General features: G+C 34.2%; 4 protein-coding genes across 4 annotated transcripts; 3 read left to right on the top strand and 1 right to left on the bottom strand.

The window, feature by feature from the left end:
* The first annotated feature begins 7,031 nt into the window (after nt 1-7,031).
* On the top strand, nt 7,032-9,603 carry LOC123260528 (zonadhesin-like). Its single transcript, XM_044721667.1, has 2 exons — nt 7,032-7,159; nt 7,220-9,603. The coding sequence occupies exons 1-2, from the start codon at nt 7,144-7,146 to the stop codon at nt 9,586-9,588; spliced, it is 2,385 nt and encodes a 794-aa protein (XP_044577602.1). The 5' UTR covers nt 7,032-7,143; the 3' UTR covers nt 9,589-9,603.
* A 3,004-nt stretch (nt 9,604-12,607) lies between these two features.
* LOC123260527 lies at nt 12,608-13,936 on the top strand. The gene is made up of 2 exons (XM_044721666.1): nt 12,608-12,684; nt 12,759-13,936. The coding sequence occupies exons 1-2, from the start codon at nt 12,669-12,671 to the stop codon at nt 13,934-13,936; spliced, it is 1,194 nt and encodes a 397-aa protein (XP_044577601.1). The 5' UTR covers nt 12,608-12,668.
* Nucleotides 13,937-16,699: 2,763 nt separating this feature from the next.
* On the bottom strand, nt 16,700-17,458 carry LOC123261233. Its single transcript, XM_044722786.1, has 2 exons — nt 17,141-17,458; nt 16,700-16,988 (listed from the first exon to the last, which is right to left on the bottom strand). The coding sequence occupies exons 1-2, from the start codon at nt 17,347-17,349 to the stop codon at nt 16,715-16,717; spliced, it is 483 nt and encodes a 160-aa protein (XP_044578721.1). The 5' UTR covers nt 17,350-17,458; the 3' UTR covers nt 16,700-16,714.
* Nucleotides 17,459-17,650: 192 nt separating this feature from the next.
* LOC123260526 lies at nt 17,651-21,122 on the top strand. Its single transcript, XM_044721665.1, has 3 exons — nt 17,651-17,743; nt 18,088-19,657; nt 20,869-21,122. The coding sequence occupies exons 1-3, from the start codon at nt 17,725-17,727 to the stop codon at nt 20,894-20,896; spliced, it is 1,617 nt and encodes a 538-aa protein (XP_044577600.1). The 5' UTR covers nt 17,651-17,724; the 3' UTR covers nt 20,897-21,122.
* Nucleotides 21,123-22,749: the final 1,627 nt, after the last annotated feature.

Raw genomic sequence — 22,749 nt, 5'->3', positions numbered from 1 at the left:
GTCTTTTGTATTTTTTTTTATCTCATAACCTTGATCTAAAAATGAAAAATTTATCTGAACGTAAAATATATTTTAAGCAAATACAAGATTATTTTGAAACAATACAAGTTATTTCCATTAATAAGTAAGTAATTGCGTAGTATTTAATGTAAATAAATATTGCGTAGTTATTTAATACTTGAAATCGACTTTAATCTTGAATTAAAAATCATGTTATTAAATTTGGATCTATAAAATACATTATAGTGATAAGATTTCTCCTTCACTATTTATATATTTCGTGATAGCCAACTGTCTATTTAGTCAGTTAGATTTTTGGCCATCACATTGTCGAAAAATATTTCTTTCTAAGAGAGAATGTTAAACTAATTTTTTAAATTTTCAATCAAATGTTGCGTTTTTGGGGTGAGAATTTTTTTATTTTACCATAATTATAATTTTTAAGTAATTGAATAATTGTTTATAGTAATCAGCATAATTCTTGGAAGTTCCGCATTGGAAAAATTTAACAGAGTTGATAGCGGTTGTATCGGAACATGTCCTGGTGAAAACCTTCCTAATGCTGCGATACTTTTGGTGCACAGTAATTGCTCCAATTACTGTCACTGCAACGGAAAAAAGTGTATCGTCAAAAATTGCGATGCAAATTTAAGATTCAATTCCCGCGATGGGATTTGTGACCGTCCGGAAAAAGTTGAATGTAATATCAGAGGAACAGACGACTTTGATCTTGATAATTCGACCGGAAGTGAATCGGAAGAAAATAATTCTGTAATTATTTATTGTCTGATTTCTATTATTTGGCTAATTGGAATTATTTTTATCATTATTTTTGCTTGTCAACACACTAAAAAATTTCGTTTTAAGTTTTGGCGATCTAATTAACAAGTATTGTTGTTATCTATCAGGAAATAATTATTACTTAAATTTAAATAATAAAAAAAATAAATGTAAATAGATAAGATGCGTTTTATCAGTTGGTGATTTATCAATTTAGGTTGATAATATTTGAAATATAAAATAAAAACTAATTCCTTTTTGTCGAAAAAAAATAATAGCGATAAAATTTTGTTTTTTTTTTTCAATATTTATTATGTTAATTTGTATAAAAATAAATTATAAATAAATATTTTACTACCTCTAAAAAAATTTATTGATTAATGTTTTTAATAAAAATATTCTAAACCTGATAATTAATTAAGTATAAATCATTGCGATTTTATAATTTAGATAAAAATTTTTTATCTTGATTTATCGATAAAATTTTTATCACATTATTTCGAGAGTTTACAAACTTTTTTAATTTACAAAATCTTCAATAATGATTTAATTTGATAAAAAAAATTAGGAAAACGGTTGACCCTGAAGGCCATCCCTGCAACTTCCCGCCAATTCTATACCTAAACGCTTGAAATTGCACTTATGACGTTCTTGAGCTCTTCGAGCTCATAAATACAATTTGTGTGTTATTTTAAGCTCTCCGAGCTCAAAAAAATAGCTTTTGTATGCTTTTGAGCTCTTCAAGCTCAAAAGTTTGATAGAACACTATTTTTTGAATTTTCAAATCGCAATAACTTTTGAATGAATGAACCGATTTTCACGCGGTTGGTGGCAATCGACGCAGTTTTTTAAGCTTTATAAAGAATCATCAAGTTTGAATTGATAGAACGAAAAATTTTGGAGTAATTCCGAAAAAACACTTTTTTCGGTTTTCTTTCGTCAACGATAACTCACGAACGAATTAACCGATTTTGACCGAACTGGCGGCGATCGACGTGATTTTTTTATGTTAAAAGCTGATTAGTTTTTGGAATTAATCGGTCGAGCCGTTTAAAAGTTATTCCAAAAAAACCACATTTGAAAAAAAATTTTTTTGTAGTTTTTTAAAGATTTCTCAAAATCTATCGGTCCGAATTGGTCCAAATTGTATTTAAAATCTAAGTTTAGTCAAACCCTTTCGAATGGCACCAACCGCGATCAAATCGGTCAAGCCGTTCAAAAGTTATAAGAGGTTTACATACATCTACGCACACACACACACCTCGTGTCGGGCTTGCTGGGTCCCGCATCGGGCGCCTCCCCAGGGAATGCCCGGCACATCTGCACGTCAGATGCGATGGGTACCGAGGAAATAAAATACTCGGGGTGGACCAAAACCTAGCAAAAGATGATATGAAAATGACAGATCAATTTCAAACATCGTCTACGGTGCAGAGGAGGGATACCTCAGTGCCGGTGAGGGAAGGCGTGCAAACGGGCCTAAACTCGACGTTATCAAGCGACCGTTTGAACAGCAGAGTAGACCCCATGGCTCTGCTGTCTAGCAATGCTAGTAAGGTTACAGGGAGTACGAAATCAGCCCAGATGGCAGAGAACGGACAGCTGAGCAACATTTCTCCAAAAAGTGGAGGACCTTTTGCTCCTGTCACTAATCAAACCTACCGAGGAAGAATCAACTCTGTACCGACCGTTGCAGGCCAACAGTCACCAATGGAATGGCTCGGCAGCAAGATCGAAGAGTTAGCTGACTTCATAAAAGACAAGAAGAATCTCCATCATGAGATCAGAAAATTGGTTACGTCTATTAGTACGGCATATAGGCTGGCCAACAAATTACCAACGACGTCGGCGTCAACGACTCAAACATCTCCGAGTCTGAGCAAAAAATTACAGCCACCTCTGGTCACTCCTAAAAAATTATCACAGCAAGGAGAGGGCAACAACAAGAAGAGGCCGCTGTCCACGCCCAGTCCTTCCGCAGAAATTGACAATCCAGCACAGAAAAAGACAGCCCAGGATGATACCTGGACCAAAGTGACTCGGCAAAAAAAGAAAAAGAAAGAACAGGAGCCAGTGGCTCAATCTGCTACAGCCCAAAACCAGCCAAACAACGGTGGCTCCAAGAAACCAAGGAGGAAGAAGACAAGAACTAAAGCTATGCTTGTCCAACCAGCTGAAGGGCGAACATACGCCGATCTCCTCAAGGAAATCAAGGCCAAGGTAAGCCCTGTCGAGACGGGCGTAGACATAAAGTCTATTAAAAAGACGAAACACGGAGGCGTTCTCCTTGAAATAGCTCGAAAGACCGAAGACAGCAAGGCTTTCACCGATGCAGTAAAGGCAGCCACTGCAAACATCGGCACAGTCAAGACGCTAACACCAATAACAACGATCGAGATCCTCGACTTGGATGAAATCTCTACCGAGAGCGAAGTCCGTGAAGCACTTGAACGTGAATTCACTGACAGCCTAGAGGTCAAACGGGTAAATTTGACAAAACCCACACCACGAGGCAATCGGGTAGCCTTCTGCGAAGTAGACGAGGCCAGTGCGATTAAGGCCCTTGACAAGGCCCGTATAATGATCGTCTTTGAAGATAAAATCGACGTCTGCTTTATCTGCGAGCAATATCTAAACATCGAAGGTAAAACATGGTTCGCAGACGAAACTGGCATGGCAGCAATTTGGATTATGAACACAAAGAACGTTACCGTCAACAACAGCGGAAGTGGAGCAGGTTTTGTCTGGATTCAAACCACCACAACCTACTTTATGAGCGTCTATCTCTTATCTAACAAAGGGGTTAGTGTGTTCCGACAGAAACTGGCAAATATAGAAAATACGGTCACTAAATTCGACGGCGAAGTCATCGTAGCCGGAGACCAACGATAAATCGGCTGAGTGGGGCGCTGCTTTCTCCGACACCAGAGGTAACGAGGTCGCTGACGTCGCGGCTAGACTCGACCTTATAGTGCTGAACACCGGGAGCATCACGACCTTTAGAAGACCAGGGTACCAAGAATCCATCCTTGACATCTCGTTGGAAACTCCAAGGACTATCAACATGATCAAAGACTGGACTGTATCCGAAGAATATAACGGCAGTGATCACCAGTTCGTGACATTTAACGTTGGATTGGCATCTGCTTCGGTTTCACAACGCGACCTTTCTAAGCGGAAGTGGAATGCCAAGAGGCTTGATCCAGAGGCGTTGCAAGCTTCACTTGCACGAAGCTGGTCTATCCTTCAGAACAACCCGACTCCGGATACCTGCAGCAAGACGGAAAAGGCAGTGCTAAATACGATGAAGGAAATTGCTGCCGCATGTGACGCCTCTATGCCACGGCTGAAAAATCAGAGTTTCCCTAGGCCGGCGTTCTGGTGGTCAACAGACATAGCAGAACTCTGGAAAAAATGCCACAGACTACGTTGGCTAGCAAAGAGAGCTGAGAAACGCTCCCCCAATCAAGATCTACATTTGAGCGAGTATAAGCAGGCCAAAAAGAACCTAAACCGGGCAATCAAAGCAAGCAAAGCGAAATTGTGGCAAGAGATCTGTAACGACCTTGATAAAGATATCTGGGGTAAAGCCGACCAAATTGTCACCAAACGACTTGGAAAGGCTCCACAAGAGGCGCCGAAGTCTCCAGCCTTAATGGACAGCATTGTAGCGGAGCTTTTCCCCAAACACCCGCCGCGGGAGAAGAAACACTACACTAAAAACAGCGAAGTAAAACCCTTCACAACTAAGGAACTACAAGACGCGGCCAAGTCACTCAAAACAGGAAAGGCACCCGGCCCTGATGGCATCCCAGCATCGGTGATCAAGACTGTAGCCCTGGAACACCCAGACACACTCCTGAACACCTACAACGCATGCTTGGCAACTGGCACGTTTCCCGCGGTCTGGAAGCGGCAGAGATTGGTTCTGCTAGATAAAGGCAAAGGTGGCCCTGTAACACCCTCGTCGTTCAGACCACTTTGCATGCTGGACATTGCTGGGAAATTGCTCGAAAAGCTTATACGGGGAAGACTACGAAACGACATCGATCGTGCTGGAGGCATTGCCGCAAACCAACATGGCTTCCGGAAAGGACGTTCAACAGTCGGCGCGATCCAGACAGTCGTAGGGACAGCGAGAGAAGCATGGACTGGTAGCCTCAAAGCTCGTAAAGTATGCATTCTCCTCACGCTAGATGTCAAAAACGCATTTAACAGCGCGAATTGGGGAGATATCCTAGACGCTCTGGAACACAAATTTGACGCAAGGCCAGAGAATTTGGCACTAATCGACAACTACCTTGAAGAAACAAAGCTAATAGCGGAAACTACAGAAGGACCACAAGAATACGCCACAACGGCTGGCGTGCCGCAAGGCTCAATAATGGGGCCCGATTTATGGAACGCCGACTATGACGAGCTTCTTAAGATTCTGTTACCAAAGCAAGTAGAGCTAACGGGCTTTGCAGACGACGTCGCGGCCACGATAATAGTAGACAGCGTAGATGAGGCTGAACTACTAATTTGGGAAACCATTGATGCCGTCGAGACTTGGCTCGATAAACACCACCTGAAACTCGCCAAGCACAAAACCGAGATAGTCGTTCTGACTCGTCAAAAATGGTTCCCAAAACCACTCGCTGTGGACATGGGAGGAACAACATTAACGTTAACAAGGGCCCTGCGCTATCTGGGGGTAATGATAGACGAGAAACTATCTTTTCGCGAACACCTCGATAATGCATGCCAGAAAGCCAGCAAGACGGTGTCTAGCCTAGCAAGAATTATGACCAACACCTTGGGACCAAGAACAAAAAAGAGAAGTTCTTCTAGAAGAAAGTTCTTCTAGAAGCAGTCCACTCGGTACTGCTTTATGGAGCTGAGATATGGGCAGACATATTAAAGCAGAAGACCTACCGGCGAAAGATAACAGCAGTACAGCGGCGAGGCGCTCTCAGGGTTGCCTGCGCCTACCGCACAGTTTCCGAAGCGGCTGTATTGGTCATTGCGGGAGCCACGCCCATCGACCTATTCGCGTTCGAGAGAGTTAAACTCTATGACGCTAAAGATAGTGACGAAAACATGAAGGACGCAAGAACGAGGATAAAGGCGGAAACGCAGCAAGAGTGGCAGGACTGATGGACATCGGGAGAGACGGGCAGATAGACAGCGTGCCTGATCCCAAACATCAACGTCTGGCTTTCTCGAAAGCACGGGGACACGGACTCCTTCCTGACCCAGCTATTGACGGGACATGGGCAGTTCAATGCCTATCTTTTCAAGATGGGTTTGCACAGCACACCAACGTGCAAATACTGCCCAGACAAAATTGACAACGCCGAGCACACGTTTTTCGAGTGTTGGTAATGAGAGCTTGGTAACCTGCATGATCACAAAAGAAGAAAACTGGTCAGCTGTCGCAGCCTACGCGCAGCGCCTTTTAAACGAAAAAATCGCAGAAAGGGATTAGAAACCAGTAGTAACAAGAAGTAGGTGTCGTGAGACGCAACATGGACTGGATCGAAGTAATGCTAACGCGGTCCCGATCCAGTCTTCCCTGTAACATCTATGGGGAAAGGAGAGAGGAGGATGTTTAGTCGGTATTGTTGCGAAAGAATATTGACTTCTGAGTCCAACATACCCAGGCACCAACACCAAGTCCTGGCATACGTAAATGAATTTTACCTCCTCTATAAAAAAAAACACACACACACACACACACACACAAACATACAGACACCATCGCGGGAATAGTCAGGGAAGCTTCCTAGGACCTCGAAACGTCGAGATTCGATGAAAACTCGATTTTTGTAAAACGGGGTGAAAACAATAACTTCCCGATTTTGGAAAATCTTCGATTTTCTTAGCGGGAAGTTAAAAATTTAAAAAAAAGCTAAATTACAAAAAGCTTTTCGTAAATTTTTATTTAAATTTAAAATTAATTAAATACCATAATAATTAATTAAACCTAGAGTTTTTTAATTAATTAAATTTAAAAACTATACTTCATTTTTAAAATTCACTTCCATGAAGATCATAAGTCAAGTGATTGTCACTTGATCAAACTAAATACTAATCTTAAATATTAAGTCATCAAAAATTAATGATAAAATATAAAAGATTAAAATAACTTCACGGACATTCACTCTAATAGGAATCTATATTAATTTAGGATAAATTCAGCACAAGATAAAGATAATAAATCGCACGTATTAACACACCTTGTGCGATTAAAATGATTTATCGTGTTACCCCCTATCAGTTACTTTTTATCAATAATCACTAATCAATCTTCGTATATAAAAAGAATTACAATTTTGTTTCATCCTCACATTAAATAGTTCTCTGATTGTTTCAATTAAAATGTTCAAACTTTGGGGTAAGTACTTTAGTTCAATTTACATTAAATTAAACATAAATCCAATAATTTATATTTCAGCGCTACTCGCGATCGTCGTTCTAAACGACATTGCGTCGGCCTCAACAGAAAATTTTCAACTAACTCCGCCGTTTGAATCATCGAAAAATATTGAGCGAATAGCGTACGATTGCTACGGCGAATGTCCAAACGATCGACTGAGCAAAATTTACCTTCTTGCTAATCGAGAAAAAACAAAATTCTGCAATTGCAAGTATGGAATTCCGTATTTACAAGAATGTCGTTCAAATTTGGTGTTTAGTCTCGAAGAAGGTGAATGCTTAGATCCGATGCTTAGTAAATCAACAAATACCACCAACTTAACCAATTTCGTGCAATCACTTTGGGAAAGAACATCAGCGGTTTTTGGTTCTAGAAGCAATTCATCCCAAGAGAAAGAAAACGACGTGAGATGTATTGGAGAATGTTCAGATGACATTGAGAACGTAGCAACCCTCTTACCTCACGAAGACTGTACCAAATTCTGTCTATGCAAACACGGCAATACAAATGTCAAAACTTGTTCGGATAATTCGGATTTTGATGCTGAAGAAGGAGCTTGTGTCCCGAATGGAAAATCGCAGTGTAAAAATTCAAAAATCGAATCTAAACCATCTTATGATTGTGTTCGAAAATGCCCTCCAGTCGGGAATTTGTTCGGTGCAACGTTAATAGCTCACGATGATTGTTTTAAATACTGTTTATGCAAAAAAAATGATGCTGTGATTATCAAGGATTGTCCTTTAAATTACCATTTCAGTCCTGAACAAGGAACGTGTCTTAAACCAGAAGAAGCAAAATGTGATCGCTTAAACGGAACAGTTACTGCTCTTGAGGGATGTATTGGCACTTGTTCAAGTACCGAAGACCCTAATAAAGTCTGCTTCCTTGCCCATGAAGACTGTGACAAGTATTGTATTTGCAGAAATCTTAACATCACTGTGAAAAGTTGCCCTCCTGGCTTGCACTTTCACCTAGAATCTCAAAAATGTACAAGGAAAGAAGTAGCTGGATGTGAACCGCCACCCAAAGGATGTGTTATTGAATGTCCTACAGTGGTTATTGACAATGTAACTTGTTCAACACCTAACACTGACTGTAGTAAATACTGCTTATGTGTTGATGGTCATCCTATTGAAAAAGACTGCCCAGAAGGTCTTCACTTTAGTGTGGACGAGGGGATTTGTGTTGATCCTATAACTGCTGGATGTAATATAACAACTACCACATCAACAACAACAACAACAACTACGACAACTACGACTACGACGACTACTACAACAACTACAACACCAGCGCCAATACCCGAAGGTTGTTTGTCATCAGAATGTGATCTTGATCCCAACAAAGCATGTCTTATCAAGCATTCAAATTGCTCGATGTATTGCAAGTGTTATCAAGGAGAAATAACAATAGTTTCTTGTCCAGAAGGATTACATTTCAGTTTAGATTATTTTGAATGTGTTGACCCTAAAACTGCTGGTTGTGAAAATATAACAACAACTACAACGACAGAAGAGCCAAGAGGTCCCTGTGATCATACATGCACTCAAAATGAAAATTGCAGATGGCCAACTGAAGATTGCACGCAATATTGTCAGTGCGATGATGGTGAAATATTTCTTGAAGATTGTCCAGAAGGTTTGAATTTCAGTCCTACAATTGGTATGTGTGTAAGTCCGAACGTTGCTGGGTGTGGCACTTCAACGACACCGAAACCACCCAAACCACCGAAACCACCTGCAGAAGGTTGCTATAATGAATGTGTTGCCGACGATGATCCCGACAGGATTTGCCTCGAGCCCAACAAAGACTGCACTAAATTCTGTGTTTGTCACAATGGAGTTTCAACAGTAGAGAACTGTCCCATGGGTTTGCATTATAATCCAGAACTCATGATTTGTATGGACCCGGCGATCGCAGGATGTGTACGCTATGGTTGCATCGGCGAGTGTCCTTCTGATTTTGTAAACCTTGACGCAGCTTGTTTGCTAACTCACGCTGACTGCACCAAATACTGCCACTGCATCCGTGGCAATCCTGTAGTTGAAAATTGCTACTCGGGCCTGCACTTCAGTTGGGATCTCGCACGTTGCGATAACCCCTATGTAGTCGAGTGTGACCGGATTAATGGAACCGTTCCTTCTTCATCGACCTCCTGGTTACCTCACGGTAGTACGGATTATTTCAATCGCCATTTTTACGCTAAAGAAATCGACTCGGAAGATTGCGTTGGAGATTGTCCTTTGGAAGATATCTTTGATGTCGCTGTTGTATTACCGCATAAAGATCAGTTCAAATACTGCCATTGTATCAAGGGACGCGCTTACGCTGAACTCTGTCCAGGAAATTTACGGTTTAATATCGCTGAGGCTAAGTGTGTCAATTGAAAATAACAATTAAAAATTTGTTTTCTTTCATTTAAAAGCCTTTTAAAATTTTATTGTTTTATTATTATTTAAGTTTTTAATATAAAGTATTTTTATTCATATATCCAAGTGTTGTATTTATATTTAATGTTTATTTAATACTTAATTATTTTCAACCTGTGGATTCAAATAAATCATATGTTACGTCAGTCGTGATAAAATAAAATAAGTTTAATTAAATTTTGCGGTATATATAGACAGAAATCAATATTTGAATACTGATTTGAAATCCTTTGTACGCGTATCAACACTATTATTGTTGTTTAATTAAAACAATCAAAAAAATAAAAATGAGACTAAACTTAACAGATACTTGACAATACTTTATTTTTCTTTAAAAATAAAATAAGAACAAAAAATTATTTTAAAAAAATTTTATTTTTAATTTTTTCGAGCTTCTAAAAAATGGAATTTTTTAAACAAATTTTTCTTGCTATAATTTAATTGTTAAAAAATTAGAAAAACGGTAGACCCTGAAGGCCATCCGTGCAACTTCCCGCTAATTCCATACCTAGGTGCATAAAACTGCACTAATAACATTTTTGAGCTCTTCGAGCTCAAAAATGCAATTTATGTGTTATTTTGAGCTCTTCGAGCTTAAAAGTCTGATAGAAGTATCATAGAACAATATTTTTTTAATTTTCAAATCGCACTAACTTTCAAATGAATCAACCGATTTTCACGCGGTTGGCAGTATTTGACGCAATTTTTTTAGTTTCATGACGAATCTTCAAGTTTGAATTGATAAAACTAGGAAATTTGGAGTAATTCCAAAAAAATTCTTTTTTTGGTTTTCTTTCGTTCATGATATTTCTTGAACGAATTGACCAATTTTGACCGGCTTGACGGCGATCGACGTAATTTTTTCATGCTAATAGCTGATTAGTTTTTGAAATCGATCAGTGCAGCCGTTTAAAAGTTATTCCAAAAAATGTCGGAGTTATGTTAAAAAAACACTTGTTTCCAAATATTTTATCGAGGATATCTCTTGAACCAATCAACCGATTTCCACGTTTTTGGCGGCGATCGACGCGGTTTTTTAAGTTCTGAAATTATTCCATATCATCAAAAACGATCCGAGAAGAAAACCCTTTTTTCGGTTTTCTTTCGTTCACGATATCTCTCGAACGAATCAACCGATTATGACCGGATTAGCGACGATCGGCGTGGTTTTTCAAGGTTAAAGGCAGATTAGTTTTTGAAGTTGATCGATAGAGCCGTTTAAAAGATATTCCAAAAAAAACCACTCAAAAATGATTTTTTTCTTATTTTTTTGAGATTTTTCAAAATTTCTCAAAATCTATCGGCCCGAATCGGTTCAAATTCTCAGAAAATCTAAGCTTGAGGGAACTCTTTAGAACGTCGTTTAGTACGTTCCGATCGGTTCAGTCGTTCAAAAGTTATAAGCGACTCACACACACACACACACACACACACAGTGACAACCTCGTGGGGATAGTCAAGAAGCTTCCTGTGACCTTCAAACGTCGAGATCTGATGAAAACTCGATTTTTGTAAAACGGGGTGAAAACAATAACTTCCCGATTTTTGAAAATCTTCGATTTTCTTAGCGGGAAGTTAAAAAAAGTAATTGAGGTAAATATAATTGAAAGGTCATTGACATATTTTTATTTTTCTTTAAAAATAAATAAAGTAAAAAAAATTATTTTTCAACAATTTTATTTTTCATTTTTTCGAGCTTCTAAAAAATGGAATTATTTTAAATAAATTTTTCTTGCCATAATTTATTTGTTAAAAAAAATTGAAGAAAATATCATTGATATATTTTAATTTAATGGTGCTTGCTGTCCAAAAAGTACTCGAGCGGGGTACAATCGGAATTTTGAGGTATATCGCAGTTTGAAATTTTAGAATTGAAATAAAGCGTCGGAGGACAATCCATTTCGTGATACCGTCCCCAATTACACAGACAATATTTAGAGCAATTTAAATGAGGGTACATAATAACTTCACGATTAGATGAGTCGCACTCTCCCAATGAACATCCGTCAGCACGTAGAGTCATTTCTGGTTCCGAATAAAGCTTTCCGCTGCCGAAATCGATCTGCGATCCCGAGATCGATAGAACAATCATCAAAAAAATAACTATAAACAGATAAGATTACTTGTTAGATTTATTTTATGAATCATGGCGCAGGAATTATCTTAATTAGATCATCCGCTGATTAAATTCTCATGTTTAATATCGCAAAATAAAAATGATAACTTACTTATAAATTTACTGCTAAACATTATAAGTTGTAATCAATAATATACTTTGTAAAGACTGTGTAAAACTATTCAATAATAGATTAGAGGTCTTTTTATACTTAAATATCGACTAACTGGATAAAAATAACAAGCCCTACTCTATTTCTATTGCTTTACAGTTTTAATAGCTCTGTATAGGCATCTAAATTTATCTAATACGATTAAAGAAAAATATAAATTAGAGGCACTTACAAATTTTATTTATAGTTTCATTGATTTCCTGACCCCTAAAATTAATAAATAATTTTTTATTCAATTTTGTTCCTGTAAAATAGATTGATGACGACTCACCTGATTTTTTACAAGAAAATAATAATAAAAATTCCCGCGTAATAATTTATAATTATATTTATTAAACTTAAATATTTGAGTCGGGTTTTTTTTTATAATTGTTTCTATTTAAAATATTTTTATTTTACATCAATTAAAAGTATTGTCTAATAATTCTACAAACTGATAAAAATAATTTTTTACTAATATAAATCAGCTATAATTTTAAAAATAAATAAAAAAATATAATTGTGGACTATGATGTACAATTAAAGCTTGATAAACCTCAGTCGGATCAAATAAAGTAAATCTAAAGTAATATTGATAGGTGTGAATTTACTTAATAAATATAAACACAGATACCGTTTATTATTTATTAAATTTGGGAATTAAGGATTAAAATCTAGTATATAAATTGAGGTAAATTAGTTTAGTCTATCATTATTATAAGTATTATTCTTAGTGTTAGACGATATTAACATAAATCTAAACATTTTAAAATGTTTAAATTTTTGAGTAAGTTATCAAACTTTCACACTTTATATCATTCTTCTTAAACAATTAATAATAATTAAAATGATTTTTAACAGTGATAGTATCAACAACAGTATTAAGCATCGTATTATCCCATCCGTTCGACGCGTGCATCGGAAAATGTCCACAGTCAAAAAATCCAATTGAAACTCCGATTCTGCTGGCTCATCAAGATTGCACTAAGTATTGTTTTTGCAATGACGGATGTCTTACGGTTAAAACCTGCCAGAGAAATTTTCACTTCAGCATGGACGATCGCATATGTTTGTCAGTTGAATTAGCCAAGTGCAATGATCGTAGAAACTGCTTAGGAACGTGCCCGATTGTTTATAACACCGTCAATGTACTCCTTTTGCCGCATTATAACAGCAGTAAATTCTGTCATTGTCGTGAGTGGGGTGTACCGACTGTCGAAACCTGTCCAGAGTCTTTAGTATTTAACATTAAATACGGTCAGTGCCAAAAACCTATTCCAGATTGCTCTCATTTTGAAATTGGAGCGTCTACAGCGTGCAGTGTAGGTGGTGGAATACCTTCAACAATACCTCCAATTCCGCCGGGTGATCTTAATGTTCCAATATTGATATTTCCCAAAGACGTGCAGACATCAACATCGGCTAATTCAGTCTCCGAAGATGGAACCACGGTTTCTGTTAATGAAAATGAAGTAACTACAACTATTTCTTCAACTGAAGCTTCTGACAGTGATTCAACGACTCCAGTGATAAATAACAAAGATGAAACTACGGGATCTGAAGAAGAACCGACAACTGTTGCCGGAAAGGAAGCAGTCACTAATGAACCAAATCCTGAAGAATTAAAAACTATTACATCCAATATTGACGATGCAGCTACAACAGTGTCTGAAATTGAAGTACCGGATAGTGAAAATTTGGTTACTGATGCACCAAATGATGAAGATTCAACGACTTTGAAATCAAAAATAGATGTTATTGTTGATAACAACCCACCAATAATCACAGAGAAAGTACATGTCGATAATTACTTACCATCAAATGTTGACGATTGCATCGGACAGTGTCCACTTGAAAATGATATTTATTCTACAAAACACTTACCTCATAAAGACTGCGAGCAATATTGCAAATGCGACTGGGGTAAACCGACTGTTATGAGGTGTTCGATCAATCTACATTTCAACAGAGATCTTGAAGTTTGTGACTATCCCATCAACGCTAATTGCTCTGGGATAGGAGCAATCACTACTCTTTAACATAAATAATTTATTTACAAAACAATTTTCAGTTTATTTTTTGAGTTAAAAATTGATATACTTAAATTCTTACATCTATAATTATAATATATTATTTATATTACAGTCTCTAGATTTGTTTTTTTTTTCTTTTAGTATTTTTGTTGTAACAAATAAATTTAAAAAAGTATTCATTTATTGATTTTGTATAACGTAAAATTATTTTTTTTCTGTTTTATTCTATCGTGCAGTAGTTATCAGTACGTTATTTATTCTAGATAAATTTGAAATACAACAAATGTATATATATATATATATATATATATATATATATATATATATATATATATATATATATATATATATATATATAGATTATATAATATATGGGTCATTCCACCAAATAAGAACATTTTTACGGGGCGACCCTCGCGGATTATGTTTAAAATTTATGGAGGTGTTCTCTATAATAAGAAATAAATTCCCTACAAGTTTCAGCCCTTAATATGCAGCGGTTCTGGAGTTATGATTTTTTGAAATTTTGAAAAAAAATTTTTTTTAACTTTTTTATTAATTTTTCTGATGAGGAAAACTTTTTTATTAAAATCCACGAAAAATCTTATCTTGTGGGAAAAATTCTCAGCTTTTGAATGAAAATATCCATTTTATCATAAACACATCAGAAGACCCTTTGAAATCCAATTAAAGTGGAAAAATTGATTTTTCTCGGTGTGCGGTGCAAGGTACATCCAATTTGACTTTTTTTTCTGAAAGATCAGAGTTTTTTACACAAAATATATGGTTTTCACGATGTGCATATTTTTTGTTCAATCACAATTAAATTAAACGTTATATCGGCTAAGCGTTATACGATTATTCGGGATAGTAAAATAATTTTCTGTTAAATATTTAAAATTTCAAACTGCTCGTTAAAAAATTGAGTTTATACAATGCAGATGGCGTTCACAACTACGATTCCATTTTCTTATTTAGGATGTAATTTTCCAAAATTTGCGAGAAATACTGATTGGATTATGGAAACTTAATCAATTTATAAAAATTTATTGAATAAATTGATTTGTAATAAACCAACGGAATCGTACTTCTTCAGAAGTTGTAATAGATTTCCAAACAATGAAGAAATCATTAATTACTTTCATCCATCGTTTAAAGAATTTGATGTAAATGAAATCGAATTTAAAATGTGGACATCAACCGATCGATGTACCATTGTAAACGTTATTTCGGATTCCGATGACTTTATTGATACCTTAGCGACGCAACTTGAGAAACTTTTAAAACATGACTTTATAGTAAAAATATAAAGTCGGTTTTTCCCTAATGCGAAATTAAATTTGAAGAGTGGTGGATTAGCGGTAGTTTTTAACTTGGTAGAGAATTGCGTTTGTTGTGCAGGAAGCTGCTCAAGGCTATCATTGAAATAATGACCAAGCTACTATACTTCAAATGGTGGTTTACTAAAACGAAAATGATACTATTAAGCATTTAGGCTTAGTTGGTATCTCAGATTGCCTTAAACATGACACAGTTTTGATTTATTTATTTCAAGAACAATTGATTTCTTTTTTAAGAGAAAAATTTACTGTTATTGAAAGGATTTTTTACTTCTCAGATGGAGCACCTCAGTAATTTAAAAATAAAAAAACATTTACTAATTTATGTTAATATTATGCTGACTTTAGAATCATCGTTGAGTGGCATTTTTTTGCGACTGCCCATGGCAAAGGACCATGCGATGGGTTTGTAGGTCCAGTGAAACGACATGCTGCTAGAGCTTCATTACAAATGGAAAATAAAAAACATATACTAGCACCACAAGATTTGAATTCCTGGGCAATCAAGAATTTTACAGGCGTTGATTTTACTTTCATAACGAATGATGATTATTTAGACAAAAAAAATGTGTTAGACGTACGATATTCTTTATCAGAAACGGTAAAGGGTACACAGACATTGCACACTTTTACCGATAGATGATGAAATTGGATATGCTCTTATTAAAACTGTATCAACATCTGAAAAAAGTTCAAAAATAAAAGTATTTTAATTATAAAGATTTTACGTTTAATTTAATTGCGATTGAACAAAAAATATGCACATCGTGAAAACCATATATTTTGTGTAAAAAACTCTGATCTTTCAGAAAAAAAAGTCAAATTGGATGTACCTTGCACCGCACACCGAGAAAAATCAATTTTTCCACTTTAACTGGATTTCAAAGGGTCTTCTGATGTGTTTATAATAAAATGGATATTTTCATTCAAAAGCTGAGAATTTTTCCGACAAGATAAGATTTTTCGTGGATTTTAATAAAAAAGCTTCCTTCTTCAGAAAAATTAATAAAAAAGTTATAAAAAATTTTTTTTCAAAATTTCAAAAAATCATAACTCCAGAACCGCTGCATGTTAAGGGCTGAAACTTGTAGGGAATTTATTTCTTATTATAGAGAACACCTCCATAAATTTTAAACATAATCCGCGAGGGTCGCTCCGTAAAAATGTTCTTATTTGGTGGAATGACCCATATGTATATGAATACGTATACCTAATATCACTTTATTTTATTTTAAAATTGGTAAAATTAAAATTGATTTTATTGTTAATTAAATCTGTATTATTTTTTTAAATAAAATTAATGGTAAAAATATTTTTAATTGTAATAATTAACGAATAAATCTTTATTTTAATTTAAATACTCAATATTTTTAAATCAATTTGCACAATAGCCAGGACATTAATGAAGTCAATTAAAATTTTTAATTATCCAAAAAAATTAAAATTAATTTTTAAAATGATATAACCATCGTCGTAATAATGAATTAAATAATACTCTCGTATGAATATTTATATTTTTTTTATTTTCTTGCTTAACACGATTATCATGGTATCTTTTGTGCCCGGTGCCGGCTGTTCTTTCAATCTTAAATACTTTTTCTCGCTCTCGATGTTTATTTTTAACACTTTCAAGTGTTTTCATCAGTGAATCAATAATCACACGTGTGTGGGGACGATCGTGAACAATTATCGCCGGGATTACTCCCCTTTTTCCATACCTACGACAATAATCAAACAACAAATATTAAAATAACACTTTGACAAGCTAAGTAAACTACTTTATTATTCTTTAATAAATTCCAGAGTTTATTATTTATTAAAGATATCAAAAGAATTTTTTTTTAACTCTACAACTATAAAAAAAAAATACCTTGCTTTACTACTGACAGTATAATAATCGCGTACAACGTCTAAAAATTTCCTCAGTTCATCGGAACTGGCCATCATTTTTGGCCTCGTGGGTCTAGACATGGTCTCAGGCTCATCGCAAGTCACTCCTGACCCAAAAATCCACGTGGTTAAAACAATAAGCGCCAGCGTTGAGCCAATGTTATCACTCAGCCCCATAATGCGATTCATAATTTTAAAATAAATAAAAATAAAATAAAATTGATTGATTTAAGTTCAGCGTCAATTTGAGTGTCGTTATCAGGCCTAAAATAGAAAAAGGATTTATATTATTAGTTTTGGGAAGCTGATTATCTTAGATAAAGTTTCGAGATATGACTTATCATTAACAAATTAATATAAAGATATATTAAATGGATGTACGTGACTTATAGAATAATCTGAGTAATTTTTAAAAGATAATAAATCGCATCAATAGCATTATTTGTGTAGTTCTATATATTTTTTTATATCAGTTAATTTTAAGTGATTGGGGATATATAAAAGAGAAAAGAAAAATTTTATTTATCAGAAATTGTCAGAGTTACTTCGTGATAATATTTTATTATGTCACGATTTACTATCGGTAAGTAGTCTACAATAAGGAAAAAAACATTTGTTTTGAAAATAAATGAGCAATGGTGTGTCAAAAAATTAATTTGTTTAAAATTTTATTTTTTACCAGAAGATATTTAAATTTTTCTCTCAATAATTTTATTGTTGTAAAAAAAGTTTGCTAAATTAAGAAAACAATAATTTTCAATAAAAATTTGCAAGTTGTTTATTTAAAATTTTTTTTCTACAAAAATTTTAAACAAATTTATTTCTTATCACAAAAATGTCAATTTTTTTTCAAAAAAAGTTTTTCCTCAGTGTAAATAATCAAATTTATCAAATATTAACTATAAAAATTATTTATTAACATTATAGTTTTATTAATTGTATTTTGCGGCGGAACTACGGCCTTAGAAGAGTGTATCGGAAAATGTCCCCTCCAAACACCGATAAACAGTTCAATAATATTTTTGGCTCACATCAACTGTTCAAAATACTGCGTGTGCGATCACGGCCGACCCATTGAAATGCCTTGCCCAGCAAACTTGCATTTCTCGTTGGAATTCAACACCTGTGCAGACCCCGAGCAAGCTAATTGCACGGACCTAACATCAACTCCAATTACTCCTCAAGTGACTCAAGATCCGGAAAATCCTCCAAAAATGCAGTCAAAAAAATTGTATCTCAATTCAAGATCGGGAATTCGCTATAACACCTATTGCGCAAACCTATTGGCCGACTGCCGTGACAAACCTCTAACTTGTCTCGGGGATTGTCCTAGCAATGAACTTCCTCAAATTCACCTGCTTGCTCATGAAGATTGTACCAAATATTGCAAATGCAACGACACAGTACCATGGACCAAAGATTGTTCAGAAGGCCTTCACTTTAGTCTTGAAGACGGAATGTGCTTAGAGCCAGAAGAGGCTCAATGTGACCGCGTTAACGGAATTATTTCAACGCCGGGGCCTCCTAATGTGTCTTATAAGTGTGCGAGTGAGTGTCCTGTTTATAATAATCCAGATTTAATTATTCTAGTGGCTCATGAACTTTGTGATAAATATTGCCATTGTAAAAATGGTATTGCTGAGGTTAAAAATTGTCCATTGCATTTGCAGTTCAGTTTACCGCATGGAACATGCGTTGATCCTAATCAAGCTCAATGTTTTAATAATAATGATACTGTAACACCTCCAACACCTGAGCCTAGTACACCTCCAACACCTAAACCTACAACACCTCCAACACCTGAACCTACAACACCTCCAACACTTGAACCTACAACACCTCCAACACCTAAACCTACAACACCTCCAACACCTGAACCTACAACACCTCCAACACCTAAACCTACTAAACCTCCAACACCTCCAACACCAATTCCCCCAGAAAAACCAGATAATTCAGGTTGCATCGGTACATGCCCTTTAAATAATAATCAAGCGCATACATCTCAATTGCCGCATATTAATTGTACCAAATTTTGTAAGTGCGATTGGGGTAAACCTTCTGTTATGCTTTGTCCACACACTCTTCACTACAATCCAATTATTGAAGTTTGTGATTACCCCAAGTCAGCAGGATGCACGGGAAATCAAAAAGACCTTCCAAAAATTGGATTCACCAGAAATTACAGAAAACAAAATGCTTCTACAGCAGACTGCGTAAAACCATGCCCGTTAACGAATCCTCAAAATAAAACCGTGCACGTTGCTCACAAGGACTGCACCAAATTTTGCAAATGCTCTTTTGGAAACGCCTGGGTGATGGACTGCCCGAAAGATTTGTACTTCAACCCCAAAGAGCAGGTCTGCGACTTTAAATTCAACGTTCACTGCGACGAAAGTGGACCATGGGTAGAAGAAATTAATGGAAACGATATTGATCAATCGCAAACCAATAACTCAATTTTATACAAATTCAAACACTTGTTTGGTCATTACATTGTAAAAAATCCGGAGTGAATCGGGAGTGAATTTCACTCCCATCACTCGGAGTTCCGGAGTGAAGGAATTAATCACTCCGCGTAGGGAGTGAATCCGGAGTTTTTATTTGCGGAGTGATTTCAGAGTAATTTTGGAGTGATTTCGAATTTCACTCCGAAAAACATCCGCGTTCGGAGTTTTTAAAATAAATAAAATAAGGATGAATTTTCGTTCTACAAAAAAAATCTCAAAATTAATTTACTATAAGGGTCATTCCACGTCAAATCGACCAATAGATTGGTCACCAATATAAATGAATAACGAATAATAAACAAATACAATTAATGTTTTTTTTCTCATCATTATCCAACAAATGAAATTTCAACTGTTCAAAATATCAAAATTACGCGATTTGCTAAACTCAATGAGGATTAAAAAAAAAAAAAAAAAAAAATTTAAGAAAAAAATTTTTTTTTAACAAATTTCAAAAATTCATATTTTTGAAAAAACAAAAAACACAGTTCCAAAAATTTCAGGATCTTTTAAGATTGGTACAAGGTAGTACACAAAAAAATTTGAGCCAAAAATTTATTGTCGACGGTCAATTTTGACAATTTTCAAAAATTCAAAATTTCACAAATTGGAGATTTTTTTAAATTTTTTTTCGGAAATTTTTTTTTTTAATAGCCCCAAGTATTTCCTTTAAAACTCACTCAATACGATTTTTTTACTTGCAATAGTTTTCAAAATTTTTAAAACATAAGTTTAAAAAATATGGAAAATAGTGAAATTTTGGATTTTGCATAACTTTTGAAAAAATTTTTTTTAATTTTTTTCCTCTGGCAGAACTTCGTTATAAGATAAAAGAAAACTTCTGACCAAAATTTGTCCAAATCGAAAGGGGTCGAGTCCAACTATTGGTCGACTTGACGTGAAATGACCCAAATAAAAACATTATAATAATAATTAAAATGAAATATTATTAAAAATAATAAATTAAATTTTTAATAATTAAATATAAAAAGGGTTTATAAAAATATTTTCTTTACAAAAATTTATTTATTTCTAAATTCATTTATTTTGGGAGTGAATGTGGAGTGAATTTTATTATTAATAAAAAGTAACTCCTTCTCGGAGTAAATATCACTCCCGCTGGGAGTGAATCAATTAAAAATCATTCACTCTTCATTCACTCCGCGTTCACTCCGCAAATTTTTTACAGTGTAGGATAAAAAATAAGCTATTTTTGTTGCTTTTAAAATTTATTAATAATGATGTGGGTTTAGAATTTTAAAAGTAGACTATAGACTGACATTTTTATGAGTCTCGAAAACCCGGAAGCCAATATCGTCAATTTGTTATTGAATTATTAATGCACCACTTTAAAGTATACTTTTAATGTCATTGTACCCATCAACTAAATTTAGATTGTTAATATCGAACAAATTGTTTTTATTTTAGTTTTAAAAATAGTAAATTATTTTTAATGATTATAGTTGACAGTGTAGATCAATGTGTAATAATATATCATTAATAAAATTGAATTAATAGACAATTGTCTTGGTTGATAATTAAATTTCAAGATGATAGATCATCCGTTATTCGGGATTGAAATCGATTGTACAAACAATACTCGATTATATTAACAAAGTTTACTTCTAACATCATATGTTACCACTATTTGTACTATAAATATACAAACCGTGACACAATTGTCATACTTTATAATATAAATAATATATATATATATATATATATATATATATATATATATATATATTACTGTTAGATAAGTATTTGTTTGTACAATTATTTTTGTTGGCTTTTAATTAACTTTGTTTATATTTTTAGAGGGTTAATTATTTTTTTTCTAACGATAATAAAAGTATCGTAAAAACTTCTCGGTTAATTAATTTAATTAGAGTTGTGTCACTTGAAAATTCACGGCACATCACATTACATTTTTAGTGAAAAACATTTATATAAATTTTTTATTGAATAATTAATGCAATAAAAAATTTCAAGCACTATTTTTAAACACTACTAGCTTAAAAATTAATTACACTAATCCACAAAAAATAAAAAAATTTTACAACTTACCTGTTGATTTAATTTGAACCACTTAAAAAAAAAAATAATTTTTTAAACTTATATTTTAAGAATAGTAATTAAAAAAAAATGTTTCCAAGTACTTAAAAAAAAATGAAAAATTTCCAAGCTGCAATAAACTGCAACTGAGGTAGATGCTGACTCGACGATTGCAGATATAACGGTGAGAAGAAATGTCCCGCGTTTTCCTTCATATATATATCCTTGGTAAATATATATACGAGTAAACGTAGGTTGAATGGTAACCCTTGTACTACGCACCCTCGGGTTACTTTTTGCGCAGGGAATAGCCAATCACAGCGGCTCTTGCTATCAATTCACCGGCTATTTTCTCCCCCTCCATTCTCGAGCTTTCATTCACCTATAAGTATATAAATACTATACTAAAATATGTACTAATACTACTTGGGGATAAAACTTTTTCCTGTTCTGGATCCACGTGCGAAAATGTTTTTTTTTTTTTTAATAAAAATCATTTATGATTGCTTGAAATTATTATGCGGTTTGACGTATGGTGTATAAATAATAATCCTCCCGGAAATAAAACTTTGTTAATAAAACTTTAGATATTTAATCCACGTAAAACATCTCGGATATTTAATTGAGAAAATTAAATAATATTTATGAATAATTAATTTTATTATTACCTTTTCACCTCTTTCTCGAATAAATATTTGCCTGTTTAATTCCTCAAAGTTGTTTAGATCGTAATTAATTATTAAATATATAAACTTTAAGGAATTTGGAAAATTGTTTTAAATTATTTAACAGTAATATTACTAATTTACATTCTTTTGCTTTAAAAATAACGCGTAAGAATTTTTTTTCAAATCGTGAAATTAATAATTAAGCTTGCGTAAATAAATTTTTTGGTAAATATTTACACGTGGGGTCGACCATTTTAATTTTAATTTTTTTGAATGAAATTTCTATTTGATTTTATTGATATATTTTTTTGAAAAATACATAAAAAAATTAAAAAAAAAAAAAAAGTTGATTATCA

Source organism: Cotesia glomerata, linkage group LG3, assembly GCF_020080835.1.
Source record: "Cotesia glomerata isolate CgM1 linkage group LG3, MPM_Cglom_v2.3, whole genome shotgun sequence".
Taxonomy (NCBI): Eukaryota; Metazoa; Arthropoda; class Insecta; order Hymenoptera; family Braconidae; genus Cotesia; species Cotesia glomerata.
This window is presented reverse-complemented; position numbering and strand designations above follow the sequence as displayed.